The sequence below is a fragment of the Aythya ferina genome, assembly GCF_964211825.1.
Source record: "Aythya ferina genome assembly, chromosome: 17".
NCBI classification, from domain to species: domain Eukaryota; kingdom Metazoa; phylum Chordata; class Aves; order Anseriformes; family Anatidae; genus Aythya; species Aythya ferina.
This window is the reverse complement of record NC_140316.1, coordinates 7968877-7986334: the sequence shown is the minus strand read 5'-3', so window position 1 is coordinate 7986334 and position 17458 is coordinate 7968877. Positions and strand designations below refer to the sequence as shown.

General features: G+C 46.1%; 1 protein-coding gene across 10 annotated transcripts in view; it reads right to left on the bottom strand.

The window, feature by feature from the left end:
- Positions 1 to 12897, bottom strand: part of SPPL3 (signal peptide peptidase like 3) — a 62917-nt gene extending 50020 nt beyond the window's left edge. For 9 of the 10 annotated variants that reach the window (XM_084539055.1, XM_084539056.1, XM_084539052.1 and 6 more), the window contains exon 1: positions 12563 to 12897. In XM_084539055.1, the coding sequence (XP_084395181.1) occupies positions 12563 to 12585 (23 nt within the window). In that variant the 5' untranslated portion in view covers positions 12586 to 12897. The remainder of the gene's footprint in view (positions 1 to 12562) is intronic. The other variant, XM_084539053.1, reaches the window with a different exon arrangement.
- Positions 12898 to 17458: the final 4561 nt, after the last annotated feature.

The following is a 17458-nucleotide window of genomic DNA, read 5'->3' as shown; positions in this document are numbered from 1 at the left end:
CCCATGACAAGGCACCACACTTCCTAAGAATCATAAGTTCAGGTAGTTCCCTACAACTATTTTTAAATTACTTCCTTTCTTTCTTTCTCTTGCACAAATTGCCAGTAAAAGAATTAGTAAGGCAGAGAAAAGGAGACTATGTTGGACCCCTTCAGATGACTGGAGAATTTATTTGATGTCCAGAGGGGTCAGAAGATTCCAGTATCTCACTTCAACAAGCAAGTCTCAATTTTGAAAGACTGTGGCACTGCAGCCTTTCCACATTCTTCATCTAGAGCCTATTAATAAATTGCCATGGAGTTCTGGAACCCTCTTCATCCAAAGCTATCCATTTCCTTTGCATTACCAGGATACAGGATATTCAACAGCAGGTCTCCTAATAGCACTGAAAACTTCCATTACAAAAAAAAAAAAAAAAAAAAAAATCAGCCCCGCAACAGTTCAGCTATAAATAGCAAATTCATGGCTACTATTAGTAACAAGGGATAACAAATGTTCACGCTTTACCATGATGAAAAGAAACCGTATTAATGTTTTCCAAAATTGAAGCAGTAAGTTATTTGAACAAGGTTCCAGAAAATTGAGTCTTCCACATCAGAAAGCACAGCCTGTCTTCTAGTAATGCAATTCAGCCTCGTCTCGGAGGCTGTCAGTCACCCAAGTACCAAAACGGCATTCTTCCGAAGAAGGCTGTTCAAGATAAATATCCTATACAACCGCTAGTTCCATTTCACCTTCCTCCTCTTGTTCCTTTTACGCCGTGAGGACCCAAACACCCAACTTCCTCTGAAGATCCAGGGCTAAGTTCACCGACCACGCGGCTGATGTACTGCGCATCGTCCCAGCCGTGTTTATCAACACGGCCACGGCTGTCACGGTGCCAGCAAGCAGTTAAAGGGCACTGACAAAAGAAAACAGGTTAATTACGTGACAAAAAGAGGGGACTCAGGATATTCAAGGAAATTCCTGGACCTCTGCTAGCCTGCAAAAGAAATCCCAAGGCGAAGAGCAGAGCTCCACACCAGAACCTCTGTGCTGAGCCTGTCCTCAGCCCATCCACACCGTGAGGATTTAGCGTGGCCACAGCAGTCAGGCACCTGCTCCGTGGCTTAATTACGTGGATCGGGGTGAGTCTTGGTTGGGTACAGCAAGAGCTAGCCAGGCACTCCTCTGCTGCTAAGCACAAATCACCCAGCACTACACGGGACAGCCCGTCCTGCCTCTGAGGACCTAATAAATGACCTCACCTTGAAAATCTTATTGAAAAGCATTTTAAGATAAATAGATACTCATTTTGGCAGCTGTGCTTGGACAGGGAACAAGACACTGAACAAAAATAATATCTAAGTATTTAAGACAATAAACTCCCTAACACACCTTTAATCTGATTTCTTATGGGACCCAGAGAGCCAGGTAACAGACCAAAGCAAAGGTCAGACTTAAGGAAGGGAGTATCCCCATCTGAAGCAACAGACAAGAACACATTAAAAATGCAGGTTTCATCACACACGTACAAAGGAATACCACTACCGAATGATATATCTGATCTCATCAGGAGCCAAAAGATTAAGCTGGTCCTCTTCTACCTGTACAGCTTTGCTCAAGGCATACATTGTACAAGGGAGTACATTTTGAGCGGCCTAACTCACTCTCAGAGTTCCCACCTAAAAACGTCCTGTGCCTGTTTCCATATACCCAGCTTCCCTCCTGAGCTCCACCCTGTGTCGCTGGGCTCCCATTCTAGCACTGCTCCTCGTCTTGCACGGGCAGCCCAAGGTCCTGCTTCAATCCAGGAGAGTCAGCAGCCCCAGGCCACTGTAAATCTGTACCCAGTCGTGGACTCTGTAACTGCCAACACACCCAGGGGCAGCAGTGCAGGTACCCGGCCACCAGCCTTGGTCACATAACACTCCTTTAACACTCCTTGGAGCCAAAGCCCAATCAAACAGGTGTTCGTGCATGTTCATAACGCTTCTTTCTGGAAGTGATAGAGCCAATCGAACAGAGCTGAACTCTGACAACAGAGCACGCTGCAGGTCCCACCTCTATGTAAGTCACTGAGTGCACGGAAAGGAAGTGCAACAACCAACACTTCACAGCAGTCCAGAGACTGGGAAAACGCAGGAGTATGTGTACCAGAACCTTACATCTGGTTTCTCCATGAAACATTGATATTTTGGTAACGACTGCTACAGAAACGTGTGACATACATCTGCAGCACCACTGGGAGGAACTAATTTCCCAGAGGCACGGAGAAACAAAGGGAAGGAGACGTAGGGTACTAAAATAGCCTAAAGGATTCTGATTTTTCTTCATGTTTGTATCCCTGATGGTTGCAGAACTGCACATTGGAGTATAAAGCCAAGACATGCTGCTGTGCTACTCCCACCTAGACACCAGGAACAGCCCCATAGTCCCTACCACCACTGTTTTATTGCTAGGCAAAGAGTCTTCAGGTTCAACACTGCTCAGATTACGCAGCAGAACAGAAAGGAACACCAGCAGTCTGCTGTCACCTAGGAAAACTGAAACAGTATTGGAGACAAACAGTAACCAAAATCAAATAAAATTTAAAGAGCACTAAGGAGTACTAAGGAATAGTAAAGCCAGCCAACCATTCAATCTAAGTGTTTACCAATTAGGTCTTAGAATCAACAAGCCAAAATCAAAGTCAAATCGATCAATACGACCTTGTCATACAGCATGAGCAGCTCTGTGTACTGCTGATGAGCTCACTTACCCACACAGTACAGGATTATGGTATATACATTATAATGACTTGCACGGGTAGAATTAAACACTATTTTCATAAAGAAATCCATAAAAGAATGACTTGACACCACCAACACCAAGCCATGAACCTTCAGCAACAATGCTGACGGCACGTTCCTGCACAAGTTAGAGCTGCAGCGTAGCCCAAGCGTGCCTAGATGAAGCCGGGAGCCTTCCTGGTACCAGGCCTGCACCAAGAAAAACCGATATCAGACAGCGGCTGGGGAGAGGGCAGTCAACGAGACCACCCGCAACCTGCAGAGAGAGGGGCTTCGGCTGCCATGGGAATACAAAGCACCAGCCCACCAAAACAGGCACCCTGGTCCTGCTGCTCCCAATGAGGAGAGAGGCTGACTTAAAAACTAAAAATTCTCATGAGGGGCAAATGTGGCCAGTTTACAGACACACAAACCATGTGCATGAGAGGAGTTGTCCAGTGGTAGGACTGGCCCAGGCCCGATCCCTGCCCTACAGCCCAAATGCCAGAGCAGCACGGTGCACTAACACACTGCCTGTCAGGCTTCAGTCACACGTGCAAGGAATAGGCAGCAGGAGAGCAGATGGAGACGGCTTTCAACAAATTCTAGCCCAATATCTAAAAAACTTTGCTTGCAACAACAAGTAGGAGCACTCTTTAGAGATGGTGCTCTGGGATTCTTATGAAACTTCTTGCAGAGAAGCACCCTGCAGAGAAGTATTTCTCTTTTATGGCAGACTTTTCATCTTTTGATTTAGCTATAAGGTAGCTTTTTTTTTTTTTTTTTCCCATGCTCCATCTGCAAAACCATGAAAAAATAAAGAGAAAGATAACTAGTTGGAAAACTAACACTGGGGGTCTTGTAAGGCACTTAAGTATGATAAAGAGGTTCCTTCTGTTCTGTACCATCTGTAACTGCTTACAGCTGCATCTGCCTAAAAAGTAGGCAAGTTCATAGCATTTTTTTTTTTAAAAAAAGCTCTTCGCTATTTAGCTTTAAAGTTTCCTTTTTCAAGAAAAAAATAAAGCTCTTTAAACTATGTTCAACCAAAATGCTTAATTAGATTCTACTCTTCATCTTCAAAACCGTACAGAGCTCGTAATATTCCCCACGAGAGCTTTTAGCCCTTTGTGATTAACTTCTCGGAGCAGCAATTCAAGTGAAGGCACAGGATCAGCCATCTCAAGAAAAGGGTTCACAGAGCAGACGATCTTCCCTCCAGCAAACAACCACCAATCTGAACGTCCAAAAAGGACCAGAACGACCTCGTGCCTTCAAACCTCGAAAGCAAGACACGCTCACCTCACCAGCCAGCAGTACTGGCCGCAGAAATCCATCCAGCCCAGCTCTGTTTGCCTCCTGCTGTTTCGCCAACCTCACCTTTAGCTAACAGTCACCTGCAGAATGCACTTCCCAATGACTAACTGGGCTGAAGTCATGTTACACCTATTTTATCTCGCCAAATGGGTCTGACACAGATGCTGCTGAGATAAACCACCACTGTAGCCCTGTAAGCAGGAAAATTGGACTAGTAAAAACGGCCCTTTGTATAACCACTACCACCGAGCTCTACTCTCCTATGTCCACCATATCTGCACCACCAGCTGGCGAAGTTTTTATGGGTAGGAAGTCCTACCAGCTTATTCCAACCACAATTCAGAATTCACGTTGAATTTCTAACTGCCCTAGAAGTTACCAAAGATTTCATTCAAGCTTTAAACTGGAGTCAAGTGAACTTACTAATTCAAGTATCTACTGAAATGAAAATGAAGCCACCTGCTGCCAGCTGGAGCTGCACGAAACCCCCCTGCAACGTTACCTGTGCACCAGCACCGTGGAGACAGGCGCAGCAAACGCATGGGTGAGAGCACTCAGTTTTCTGGCACCATCCAAAACGAGGCTGTGCTGGGAATCCATTTGTGCAGTGCTCCTGCTCTTATAGTTTGAAGCTGCTGTCTGTGGCACTAGTTGGAAATACATTGATATGGGAAAATGGCACATGCCACGAATTGCCAAACTCTGTGATTCAGTGGAACACTAGCAACCATCTCTGTGAACTTCTGCCAAATTTTTAAAGCTATTTAAAATGGTGCATGGAGTTAGGAAAAATCAGTGTGAGCTTACTAGAAGTCATCTTATGACTAGTTACCAGATAACAAAAGGATTTTTAAAGATACCTTTGTCCCAATACAGCAGAGTCCATAGGAGTGAAGGAGTAAATCTGGGCTTTCAAGACAAAAAACGGCAAGCAGAAAAGGCCTGGCAGGGCAGAACTAACGGGTAGCAGTAGAGGACTGGGGGCTGGAAAAACCAGTGGCTTCCAGTGCACAGCCCAGTTTCTTCTTTTAGCAGCTGAACTGAAGACCAACCTAGATTCAAGCCTATTCCTTCAGATAAGCTTGCCAGCTCATGCCTAAAGTCAGAGACTGTGTGTGAACAGAGGGTGCAACCCCGTGGGTCCCTCCCGCTTCCCCCACGCCACCTCTGCAGAAAGGCAGCTACGGCGTAAAAATGGAAAGGAGTCATTCCACAGTTCAGCTCCATAGCCATGCTGCACAAGGAAATACCTTCCTGGGTAAAAACCTTTGAACTAGCTATGGAAAGGAAAGGAAGAACATACAGAGCAGGCAGAGAAACAAACGAAAATACTATTTTCAGAAGGCAGAAGGAGAGAAAATGTGAGTCCAACACCATCATTTTCCTTCAGATTCCGCTGGTTAGGGAAAAATGCTAACATACATAAACTGTAAGATATGATTCTCTCTCACCAGCTTCTACGTGGGCAACTTCAGGAACAAGGGAGGCATGTTGAGCACAAGGCTGTGCAATAGCAAATCATTTCTTAGTGTGTTCTCGGCTTGAGGAGGCCGGCTGTGATGATTTTAAGGAATCTCTGTTCTGACATCCTGAAAAAGTAAGTCACTCCATCCCTAGTCCCCATCTCCACAAGCACAGTACACGGCTAGCCCCGTTTAATACATGTATTACTTTAGCATAATTGTCATGGGTTATTAAAAAATCTTCTGTTCTAACTTGTAAATTATCAGTTACCCAATAGCCTTCCAGAAAGGCAGCTGACCACCCTTACTTTCTCACACTCCTGTGTATTCCACACCATTTAATGTCACATACAGCCACAGAGGCTATCCAAGTGAAGTTAGGACCTGAGGTGCAGAGCTGGCCCTGAAAAGAAACCCTCAACAGAATCTGATAATGAAGATGACAGCACAAGAGCTACACAATTAGTCAGTTCCAGGATAATCTCATCATGGCGCTTCTGGTGGACAGAAGGACACTTGCTGTGTCACGAGAGCAGCGTTCCTGTAGAGAGGAGACGTGGCAGATCAAAGCATTTCAAGCATAGACACCACTTGTGAAAAGGGCAGGAGAAAAGATCACCAATGTTAGCATCCTTGGAAGAATTAGAGAGGGAGAAAGGGGATCAGGAAGGGCTGTAATGACACATATGCCCCATTAATCTTATTAAATCATCACCTTTCAAAGTCAGTTTGATTGCCTTGATCCAGTTCAGCTGGCGCACTAACTTGTGTTTCACTCTGCTTCGCTCAGCCCATGTAACTGACTGAATCATTCCCAATTTTAATCCTCATCAGTTACACTAAAGCAATGTAGCTGCAAAAAGAAAATGTGCACAACAATTTCTCTTTTAACCAATTTCAGCCTTGGTTCTTCCTGGAAACTTTACTCAGATGTCACTGGAATTAAATCAGACTGTCTGACTAAATGGCTTGTGTCAATTATTTGCTTTGGAGTATATTATAATGTTTATCACCATCGTAAAATGCCAAAGGGCAATAAAGATAATAACAAAGGTGGCACTTATGCAGAAGATGATGATACATCACATCACTAAAACAATGAAATAAAGTATCTGAACAGAATTGGTTCTGCTCTTCTTCCAGATTTCAGGAAGTCTGCATCACTGTATTTTAAAAAACATAGTTCAAAATACGTTTGTTTGGCACTGCGTTTCAGTGACAATTAATGACAGATTTCAGGACCTAAATCTAATATTTAAAACTGTGTCATTCTTCTGAGATTAGATGTGTTTTGTCAAAATTAATATCCTCAATTAATTTGCCCTATCTAATATCCCCCCCACAATCCCTCGAATTCCAACAGCATCAGGTTGCTTAACACAGACCAAAATCCCAAAGTTCACAGAAAAGCAATTACTTCGGATCATATCCTTCAGTAAAAGAAAGAGAAGCTCCCAGGCTTCATCTAGCCTGGCAAAAACAAAACCAGAAGAGAAGCAGTGACTGCGGTAGGCCCCTAACACAGCTACCAGCTCACTTACCTATGACTCAGGAAATCATCTCCGCCTTGCCTTCTACTAGTGGGAATCCAAAGCTTCATCTCAAGAGCAGCAACCTAGCTACCCCCTGGAATACAGCCCCTTCCCTCTTTCAACCTACAATTTTATCAAGGCAGGAAGGGGAGCCTATATCCCTGGCAATCCCAAATCAATTTTTTAACCATTAAGTCCGATGCCTGCTTCCCAGCCCAGCACACGTCCACGAAGGACACACAAAGTTCAGCCTCTGAATGCCACAGTTTGGTGATGAGCACTCGCTCACAAGGTGAGGGACGCAAGCTCCAAAACCCTCAGGGACAGAACTGATCTCCTGTGTCCTGGCCAAGTTCAGAAATCACTGGGGAAAAGCAAGGAACCAGTAACTTCCACTGCCACAATGCTCCAAAAAGGCAGAACCCATGTAATTCTGAACTAAAACGCAGAATGCACTCCAGCACCAAGAAAACATCGGTTTATGGTCTCCACTTTTAGATGTTTCTTGAAGAATGATTACTAGATTACCAAATGCAGCCTTTGTATTGATGTAGCAAGAATCTTCCTTCGCTAATCACTCACTGTACATACACGGACATTCGAGTAACTGTAAACTGCAGCTAATCTCACGCTCTTTGCTTTGTTTGTCTTTCAGTCCAGCATTGCAGACAGTCCCTGCCCACACAAAGTACCGTCTGAGCTATCAAAAGCTGGAGGGAGGAGAACAAACAAGTGAAGCGAGCCTGGTACTGAAAGACAAATGCACTCACCATAAATCCGACATCCTCAAATTTACCGCGGTTAAGTCACTTCTCTGATGCCTTAAATGGACATCCCTGTCCTCAGGAGGCTTCTGACAAGCCTTACAACGGGACGCAGCCAGCCCCTGAAAAAGGTAAAACTGAAGGCCAACCTCTGGGGTTGGATGCCAAGCTCTCAGAAAAGATCTTAGGCAGCACACCCAACAGAACTTCGTCTGTGCTCTCTGCAGTTCTTTTCCTAAGAAGTGCAACACTTGGAAAATTCAGGGGAACAGTTTGGTTTGTTTGTGATGTAAGCTGCTTCCCTGCCTCAAAACACCTTAATTAGACAGCTAGGGCCTCTCAGCCCGAACAGCGCAAGGCAAGTAAAAAACCTGAATGCATAAAATGATTTTACTAGTGCTTGACAAGTTCTGTGAACAAGCTGCAGCTCCCCTTACTCCCTGCCCTCCCACATACACCTCTGAGCCAGCCAGCGAAGCCTTCGAAGCACTAACCCCCAGTCTTCTGGAGGAGATCGCATTTTAATTCACGGCAGTTGTGCATTAAACGCAAGGAAAGCGAATTCTCAGAGCTCTGAACCTAGAAAGACATTTAGCAACAACCGATAGGAGTTCTCCCAGGAACAAAGATGGCATTGTGCATCTACACTTAGCCCAGCACCCGGGAGCTTTATGGATTACTCTGACACATCATTACATTTAATTTCCCACACCCTTTGCATTACGTAGAGAAGTTTCCAAATATATCACCATTTCTGTCATCAAACAATTGATGGCTAACACAAGAATCATTCCACTGGTTAAAACGTTTAAGAGGGAGTTCAGTCGGTTCTGAGATTACTGACTCAACACAGCAGCTCCCTTTTCTCTTAGCTGAGCCTCCCCGTCTCTCCCCGATCGTTACCCCGATGGGCTTGCATGTGCTGCAACCCGTACTGCTCTTAGGCAACACTCTGGGAAAGGACAAATTAAAAATATATTTGGTTCTGGAGAATTTTCATTCTCCTCTCCGCACATATGAAAGAAGCTGTGAAAATCTTTTGTGCATTCAAAGAGCAAAACAAAAAACACAAAGCAATCTCTATTGCCAGACTGGGCAACAGTGAAAAGGGACGGGGTGTTACATCAGGCCTTGAAGAACACTGAACACCTACTGACTGAAGGCAAACAAGATACATGTGCTGCTGTGCTCTCTAAATGGCTCCGACTGCAAAAACATCACCATGAGGCACTGGACATCAAGGAGCAACAAGGTTTGCACGGGGTCGTGATCTAGATCAGATTCACCTGTTGTAATATTTCCAACAGCGGGTGCCTGAAAATCAAATCCTTGCCATTTACAAACCTCTTACCCACACACATCCACATCGGTACTGGGCAAGTAACTCTGCCCCCATTATTCCCCCCTCCCGTGTTGCAGCAGGAACTTTTGTCACTACCCAGCCCCGTCTCCTTGCTGGAACCCACAGGATGCAGAGGGCAGGTGGGTATTCCACGACCTCCTTCCTCTCCCAATCCATTCCACTTGCAGAAAACTCATTTCAGCTCTCATTTAACATAGAAAATCATGAGCAACCCTATGATGCAGCAGTCATGTTTCTCTGTGGCTTACACATTTGAGTAATAGCAGCACCATACGCAGCTCTCCTAACTTCCTTCTATTATTGCAGGTACTTGCCAAAGAAAAAGTCTCTATTCACTACTGACAGGCATTCTATTCAAACACCTTCTCTTTAAAAAGGAGCGCATATCCTTTGAGAGAGCATTTCCATCTGGCATTTATCCCGCATTTCATGTTAAAATTAGTTTTTTCAGGGTGACAGCACTTAGTGGCAAAATTCTCAGTAGTTCCTCTTGTCAGGGAGAACACATCTGTATCTGAGATCCTGGCAAGAGATTTAAAAAGGAGCTAAGTACAAGTATGGATGGTTATAGGTGTGGGCATTACTGGGGAAAAAAAGGAAACAAAAGAGGTTGTTGCAAAAAGCAATGCACAAGAGTAGTGCCAGAAGACAATTTATCTATTTGAAATTGTGAGAGGCATGGGGGAAAAGTACAGGTACCTCCTTCTTACAATAACTTAATATAAGAAAATACTTGCAAACAATTTCACTTAGTAATTAACGATATAAACCCACCTTAACATCTCAGAATTTTACATAGAAAACAATAGCAAAAACAGAATCAGTTCTCATCTCTTCAAAATACCATCGCTAGCAGATGTCAGCAGGCCTATTTTGTGTAAATGTTTGCAGTGTTGATGTCCAGCAATCATAGCGTGAAAGTACATTTTATGAGGTATTTCTAACACATCAGAGACAATTCAGAAAAGGAAAGCAACAACTTTATTATGAACCTGCAGTGATTTGATGATGAATGTTGATAGCTTTGCACTACAAGGGGCAATCAAGCTTCAGATTTCTGGACAAAAGGGAAACACTGCTGAGGCCAGGAACCCATTTCCTCACTCTCAATTTACATCTGTCCAAAGGTAGGTACGTGAAAGGATTTTTCTTGATGTCAAATACCTGATCTGACATCTCTGAAAACACTTAATCTTGACAGCAGCTACCCACAACACCGAGGAACACAAAAAGCGCTCGTTCTGAGAAAGCAGCCTTTGCAACACACAAAAAGGACTGGGTCCAGCAAATGGACAGGATGAAACCTGCCAACTTCCAAACTGTACAGCAGCACGAATTACTGGACACAGTTCTGCACAATTCCTTTATAGAGCTATCGGTTTCCTTAGCCGACAACTTAACATGCCCACTTTTCCTAAAAGCCCTAAAGCACCAGCCAATTTTATGCAGAGCTGTATTGCCATAATTAAAAATAAGCAAATGCGAGAGTGTTGCTAGAAGTGTAAGTAATTAAACACGTACGCAGACAAGAGCGCGCAAGTTACAGGGCAGGATTCCTTAGGATGAAACTGGATTTTGATCTTTCTGCAGCCTCCAGATAATACTGATCACAGGGCTAAATGGGAAGTGACAGAAACCTCAAAAATAGGAGGACACGTCAGTGAATACAGACACGACAAAATTACAGTGTTTTGAGATGTTAGCCTCACATCCTTGCTCTGCTACAAACCTGATCTGCAACAAAGAGCTGCTGCTCTTGGGATCCGTCTAACAAGCAACACAGAAAAACTTAAATCCCAGCTTCATTTCCCTAATGAACCTGACCTAAAGAAGAGTTAATCCTCTTCCTAGCCAGAAGCAAAAGCCCCATACATCTACTGGTTCTTGAGAGAGAAGTGACAGAACACAGGAGTGGGGGTTGTCAAAGTCTCAACATGTGGCAGGACAGAAATCCCCGCTGGCTCCCAAGTTTTAAAAGTAATAGGAAAGATTTCCAGAACTATTTAGAATAGAAATCCCATCTACACATCCAGCACACTCCAAGGTCAAAAGTTGAGATCTAACTCCTTTTTTAATAAGAATATCATAACTCTTAAAAAAAAAAATCCGCAAGAAACAACCCTGGATGTTCTCACTAGAATGAATTTTAAATGCAGCGAGAGCATCACAATCAAATCTCTGCAGTGGCCAGGTCAAGAGAGCGGATGCACTCGAAAATCATTTGATGTATTTCGGCTGCGATCCTCAACAATACCAAAAATCCAGCATTACACGAAGAAAACAGCCCCCGGCTCCTCAACCCACCGCCGGCTAGGCCCAACACAGTGTCAGGACGCCGAAAAAAATGCCCTCTGCTTTGATTTGCTATACTTGATGTCTTCCCACAGGAACTGGTCTCTTCCTCCTCGTTCTATTTCCTGTACACAGAACAAGCCCATTGTCACCGGGCGAGCCCCCCCGCGCACACACACAGGGCCCAGCCAGCCCTACACAGCCGGGGAGGGCAGGTGCTGAGCTCCGGGCAGCCCCCGGGGACCCGAGGAGCCCCAAGGAGCTCCAGGACGCTGAGGCCGGAGGAGATCCTCTGCTCCGGGCAGCCCCAGCACTGCCGTGAGGCACCAGGGCCAGGAGAGAAGCTGGGCACACAGCACCCCAGCCCCACACACAGCACCCCAGCCCCACACACAGCACCCCAACCCCATCCCAACCCCACACACAGCACCCCAACACACCCGAAGCACCCCAATGCCACACACACAAACACCCCAGCCCCACACACACGTTAACAGCACCCCAAACACCCAGCACACCCCAGCCCCACACACAGCACTGCCACCCTCCACACACAGGGCACCCCAACCCTCCCCCCACAGCACCCCAGCCCTACACCGCACCCCCCCCACACACACACACACAGAGCACCCCACATACAGGATCCTTCCTCACAGAGGATCCCCTTGCAAACACAGGATCCCTCCTCATGTACAGATCCCCTCACACACACACGCAGACACACACACAGGATCCCTTCACACGCAGGGATCCCCCCCCTCACACAGGATCGCTCCTCACACACAAATCGCCTCACGCACAGGATCCCCCCCCCTCACACAGATCTCCTCACACACACAGATCCCCTCACACATACCGGATCCCCCCCCTCACAGCGGATCCCCTCACACACACAGATCCCCCCCCTCACAGATCTCCCCTCACAGATCCCTCCTCACACAGATCCCCTCACACATACAGGATCCCCCCCCCCCAGATCCCCTCACCTCAGATCTCCCCTCACAGATCCCCTCACAGATCTCCCCTCACACCCCCCATCACCCACCCCCCCCGCGGCCCGCAGCGCGGCCCGGCGCCTCACCAGGAGTAGGTCTGCTCCGCCATGGCTGCGGCAGGCCGGCCGGCCCCGGGCTCCTCCTCCTCCTCCTCCTCCTCCTCCTCCTCCTGGCCGCCCGCAGGCTCCGGGGCTCAGCGGCGGCCCCGCTGCGGCTGGCGGCCCAACATGGCGGCGGCTGTGAGGAGCGAGGGAGGGGAGCGGGGGGGGGTCCCCGCCCGGGCGGGGAGGGCGATGGCGGCGGGAGGAGGAGGAGGACGCTCAGCAGCCGCGCCGCGGGGCCGCGCTGAGGAGCCGCCGGGGCCTCATGGCCGGCGGGGAGGCGGCGGCGGCGGCGGGGAGGGGCGGGACGGGGACGGGCGAGGCGTGAGGGGAAGGAGGAGGAGGGGGGGGGAGAGGCTGAAGGGAGGGGGGGGGGTCCGGGCCGGGCCTCGCCGCGAACCCGCGCTCGCGCACGGCGGGGGCGGGGCCGCGCGGCGTCACGTGCCCACAACACGCTCACGTGCCGCCGCCTCCCTCGGGCAGCGCGCATGCGTGCGGCAGGGCGGGGGGGCGCTGCTTGGCGGGCCCGGCCGCACCGACACCGGGCGGGCGGGCGGATTTTGGGGGGGGGGGGGGCCCGCAGGGTCGGGGTGAGGGGCGGTGAGGGTCCGGGTGTCCCCCTTGCGGTGGGGTGCTGGGGGAGCCTGGTTCGTCCGGGCTGTGTCAGCTCCCGAGCAGCAAAAGCTGTGCCGGGACGGTAACAGCCTGGGTTCGCTCCCCCGGGGGCACCGGGATCGGGGCCCTGCCCCCGGCCCGTCCCGTCCCGGGCCTCCCCGTGCGCGGGGCTGGGCTCGGGGCCGCTGGGTGCGGGGCGGCCTCGCTCCCTGCTCCTCGCGGCGGGGGAGGGAGGCGAGCCGAGTTTAGCTCGCAGCTGGAGGTGAGGGAACCGCACGAAATAGGAGAAGAACGCCCAGGTCTGGTAAAAATAGGTGGTTGGGGTTGGTGTTTTTTTTTTTTTTTTCGAGGTATGTAGAAATTCTGTGCCTTAATATAACTTCGCAAGAATCTACAGAAAAACGAATGGGCGTTAGGACAGCCTCCTTGCACCTACAGGTGCATCACGGCTCCAAAATGGCCTCTGGAGCCCACCTGGGCTTATTTTTATTAGTGGTGGATAGATTATATGATTTAATTCTGCTCACCTAGGTTATTCTCTTAAATGGGGGTTAAAAAAACCAAACAGCTTAGGCTTGTGTGTAGTCATGAGACAGGATTAAACGCTGAGAACAAATAATTTCTTCTCAGTTCTGTGTAATCCTGGGTGGCTCACTTCTCTGCTAGCTTGGTTTCCTCATCAGTAAAGAAGAAACGCAGCGTGCTCCAGCCACCTGAAGTGTAGGGGCACTGTCGACTGAAGATGCTGCATGGGCAGATGCAGAGTTACTGGTGGAGGGAACGCCAGGGATTCTTGTACTTAACTTTAAACAAGTGTTTAGTAAGAAGCTTCAAAAGCTTCTACACTGTGCATGCATTGAAAACATGGTGAAGAGTTGCACTGGAGATGAAAGGAAGTCAAAGGAAGTCATCTTCTCTCCCCTTTATTTTCTGGAGTCTTACAAGTGATTCACAGCTTCGGGGTGTTGTCACACCTCAACATACAAATCCTCTGCACTTTTCATATTCCTTGTGGACAGGAATGACCTTAAAGCTCCCGACGCTTAGAAAAATCTGCTTGGGAATTGGATTTATCAACCAGGTGGTGTGAATAATCAAAGCATCATGACTGACTGGCTTAGTGGGATTCCTGCTGGGGTCAGTCATGGCTGCGATGTGTTGGGGAAGGATTAGGCAGCAACACTAACATCTCTCACCCAGCTCAGGCAAGGCTACCTTGCAAAAAATTCTCCTCTGACCATATATCTCCCAATTTGCACCCCATACACAATACTTGTGCTTATCTCAGTAAGATTTAAAGCTTTGGTGGATAGGATATAAACAGAGAGGAGCGAGTCATGCATAAAACCTTGAGCTGTAGGGTACATAGCCTAGTTGATCAGTTTGTGTGGAAATTAGGGTTTTCCCTGTTTCAAATTAAAAAACGTTCAGACTAGTGATAGGACTTGCACAATGGAGAAGTCCTCTTGCTTTCTCCTTCCTTATAACAGCAGAAGAATCTACAGTAACAACTAGAAAACTGACAAATAATTTGGAATCTTCACTCTGTTGTGGTGCTATCCCAGTATCTGGGATGTGTGCTTATACTACCCTTTTCAATGGTTCTGGTACAATAAATGCAAGAGAGAAGACTTTTTGAATCAATGCAGGCAAAGATAAATCAATGTTTCAATGTTGTCTTGATACTAAATATCCTTTCTTATTTTTTTTTGAGACAATGTAAAAGACACTATCTATAAAACAATATCCCTGCTTTGTGCCCTTACTGAAATAGCTTCCAGTTTATCAGTTTTGCAAAACTTGCAACACATTAATTTGACAAAAGTGATTCTTAGTTGATGAGCATTGAAGTATGTATTTTTTTCTAGCATCTCAGACTTTGTGTGTAAATTACTAAATGGTTTTGCAAGGTTGCTCCATCATGTTATACCGGTCAGATAAATTCACAGGAGAAACTTATTCCTCCTCACAGACTCAACATCTGCCCTCACTCCAAAAGGGAGCACAGCTTGCATTCTGCAGGTAGCTTTTCCAGCATCTTTTTTGTGTATATTTTCTTTGGACCTACAAGGGAGCTTTACTCTGAATTTCAGTGACAATTTACTCCGGCATTACAAAGCCCTTCCAAAATAGCTGTTCTTTCTGGTGTCTTTGATGCAGACTGATGCACTACCTAGACCTGTCAAAGTATTTCAAAACTAGCAGTAAACAAAAATATTGTATTTTTTTATGTAGTTCCCAGAACACAGGCAAGTATGGTAGAGAATCAGATGAAAGTACTGACTACAAAGAGTCCTCATCTCCAAACAGCTTAAATGTCATTAGATGACATTTGGCTAACCACGTCTTGATGCCTTTATAATGGAGGTGGGAAGAAAACCAGAGCAGATTCATCATGTAGATTCACTTCACCTTTCAGGAAAGGACATGACAGCTAGAGTTGTTAATGCAGCTTGGTTTTAGGAGGAGCAAATGGCATGGAAACAACTAGGGAGTGCAAAAATCAAGAGATCCAGTTTTGACAGTATAGCTCACAGCTATTCTGGGCTGTTCTGCTTGTAAGATCCTTATGGGATTCCCCTTGTTGAGAAAATAATTAAAATGTGCACTGACCAGTTATGTGATAGGATTCTCTTCACTACCACCTAGTGGGAAACTCCTTCATTAACTGAACTCCAGAGCTGTTCCTGTTCTCCAACTCATCCTCACCCTGATGATAGAAACAGTGTATAAGCGAAGGGGAAATGGAGTGATGAATGAGAATGACACAGTCCTATTTCTCCATACCAGAATAGGAATAGAGAGAAAGAGACAGCCAGCCTATACTTTAAACCCATTATGTCCTATGGCATTATTACACCACACCTTCCAGCTCTGCAGCCAGTTAGTTCAGTTCTTAATAGCTGTTACACCTTAGCCTCAGTCTCACTGAGGCTCCTAAAACTTAACGAGCACAATCTTTGGTGATACAGAGGAAAACATGAATTCTTCTGAACGAAACTGCAACCTGCAAACAGTGGTAAGGAGAAACTTGTGAACCTATTCCTGTGTCTCAGTCGAAAGACAGCCTCCATCTCTGGGTTCTGAAGATTTTGGTGGTTCTAATTCAAAAGTAAGAAAGGAGGCACAAAAAAAACCCACACACAACTCTCCTCTGAAAATCACATTTTCAGTTACATTATCACATATTTACAAGAGACTACTCAATTAAAGCATAAAATGGATATATATTTGGAACATTAAAAGCATGTATTCAAGTAAGTTCTTTCCCACTGAGATACTCAGGTTTTGCACAAACAGCTGGAATCCAACCCTATGAAAACAATATATAAATGACAATTACCTTGGATTTTTCAGAGTCATGTGCCAAGCTCCCAGGGCACAAATAATTGGTTTTGTCATTTGCATAACCCTCTTTTCCCCAAGCACAGAAATAGGGGTGAACATATAAGAACTCAGATATCACAGAGGTGAGGATGTTAATGTCATTCAGGCCAATAAAGCATTTAGCGATCTCAGCAGGAAGAACAGTAAAATGGAAAATAAACAAACTATTGAGAGAACCGTTTCTGTGTTTCTTTTGCCAATGGCAATTTTACCACCCTTTTCATAGAACTCTGCAGGCTCCCTCTACTAGCACTTATATCATAAAAATATTTGGATTTCTTTCTTTCTTTCCCAATGTGCTCCTTGAAATCACATGAGGCTGGCTTTATCCTAGCATATTACTGTATTGTTCATGATGTACACTTAATGATAGATATAATTCAATAAATGGAAACAAAGGTAATAGATACATTGATTTGAGAATTCAGGCTTTAGGAGTCTTATCTGCCTTCCATTCTGTTCACCAGACTCTACAATCTGTTACTTTGGTAATAAGTGTAATATGTAGAATACAGACCAGTAAATCTAAAATAAGAATAACTTTCCTATTTTCTACCTATTTATGCTTTCATGCACTAGTTATCAGTGTTAAATAATCCACTTTATTACATGTAGTGGAGAAAGGATTACATTGGGACAGTTAATTGAGACAGACTATTAGACATCAATAAAAACTGGAGGAACCATGGACATCCTTGCCTCAAATGGCAACAAATGCCTACCTAGGAAGGATGTTGGAGAATGCCAAGAGCCCAGCTTTATGAAATGGCTGTCATACAGTGTTATCTGACTGCCTGCTACTTCAGGAGAAATGAAGAAAATAACAGCAGAAAAATGCATCAAAGTTGTATTAAAGCGCACAGAAAACAAGGCAAAGTA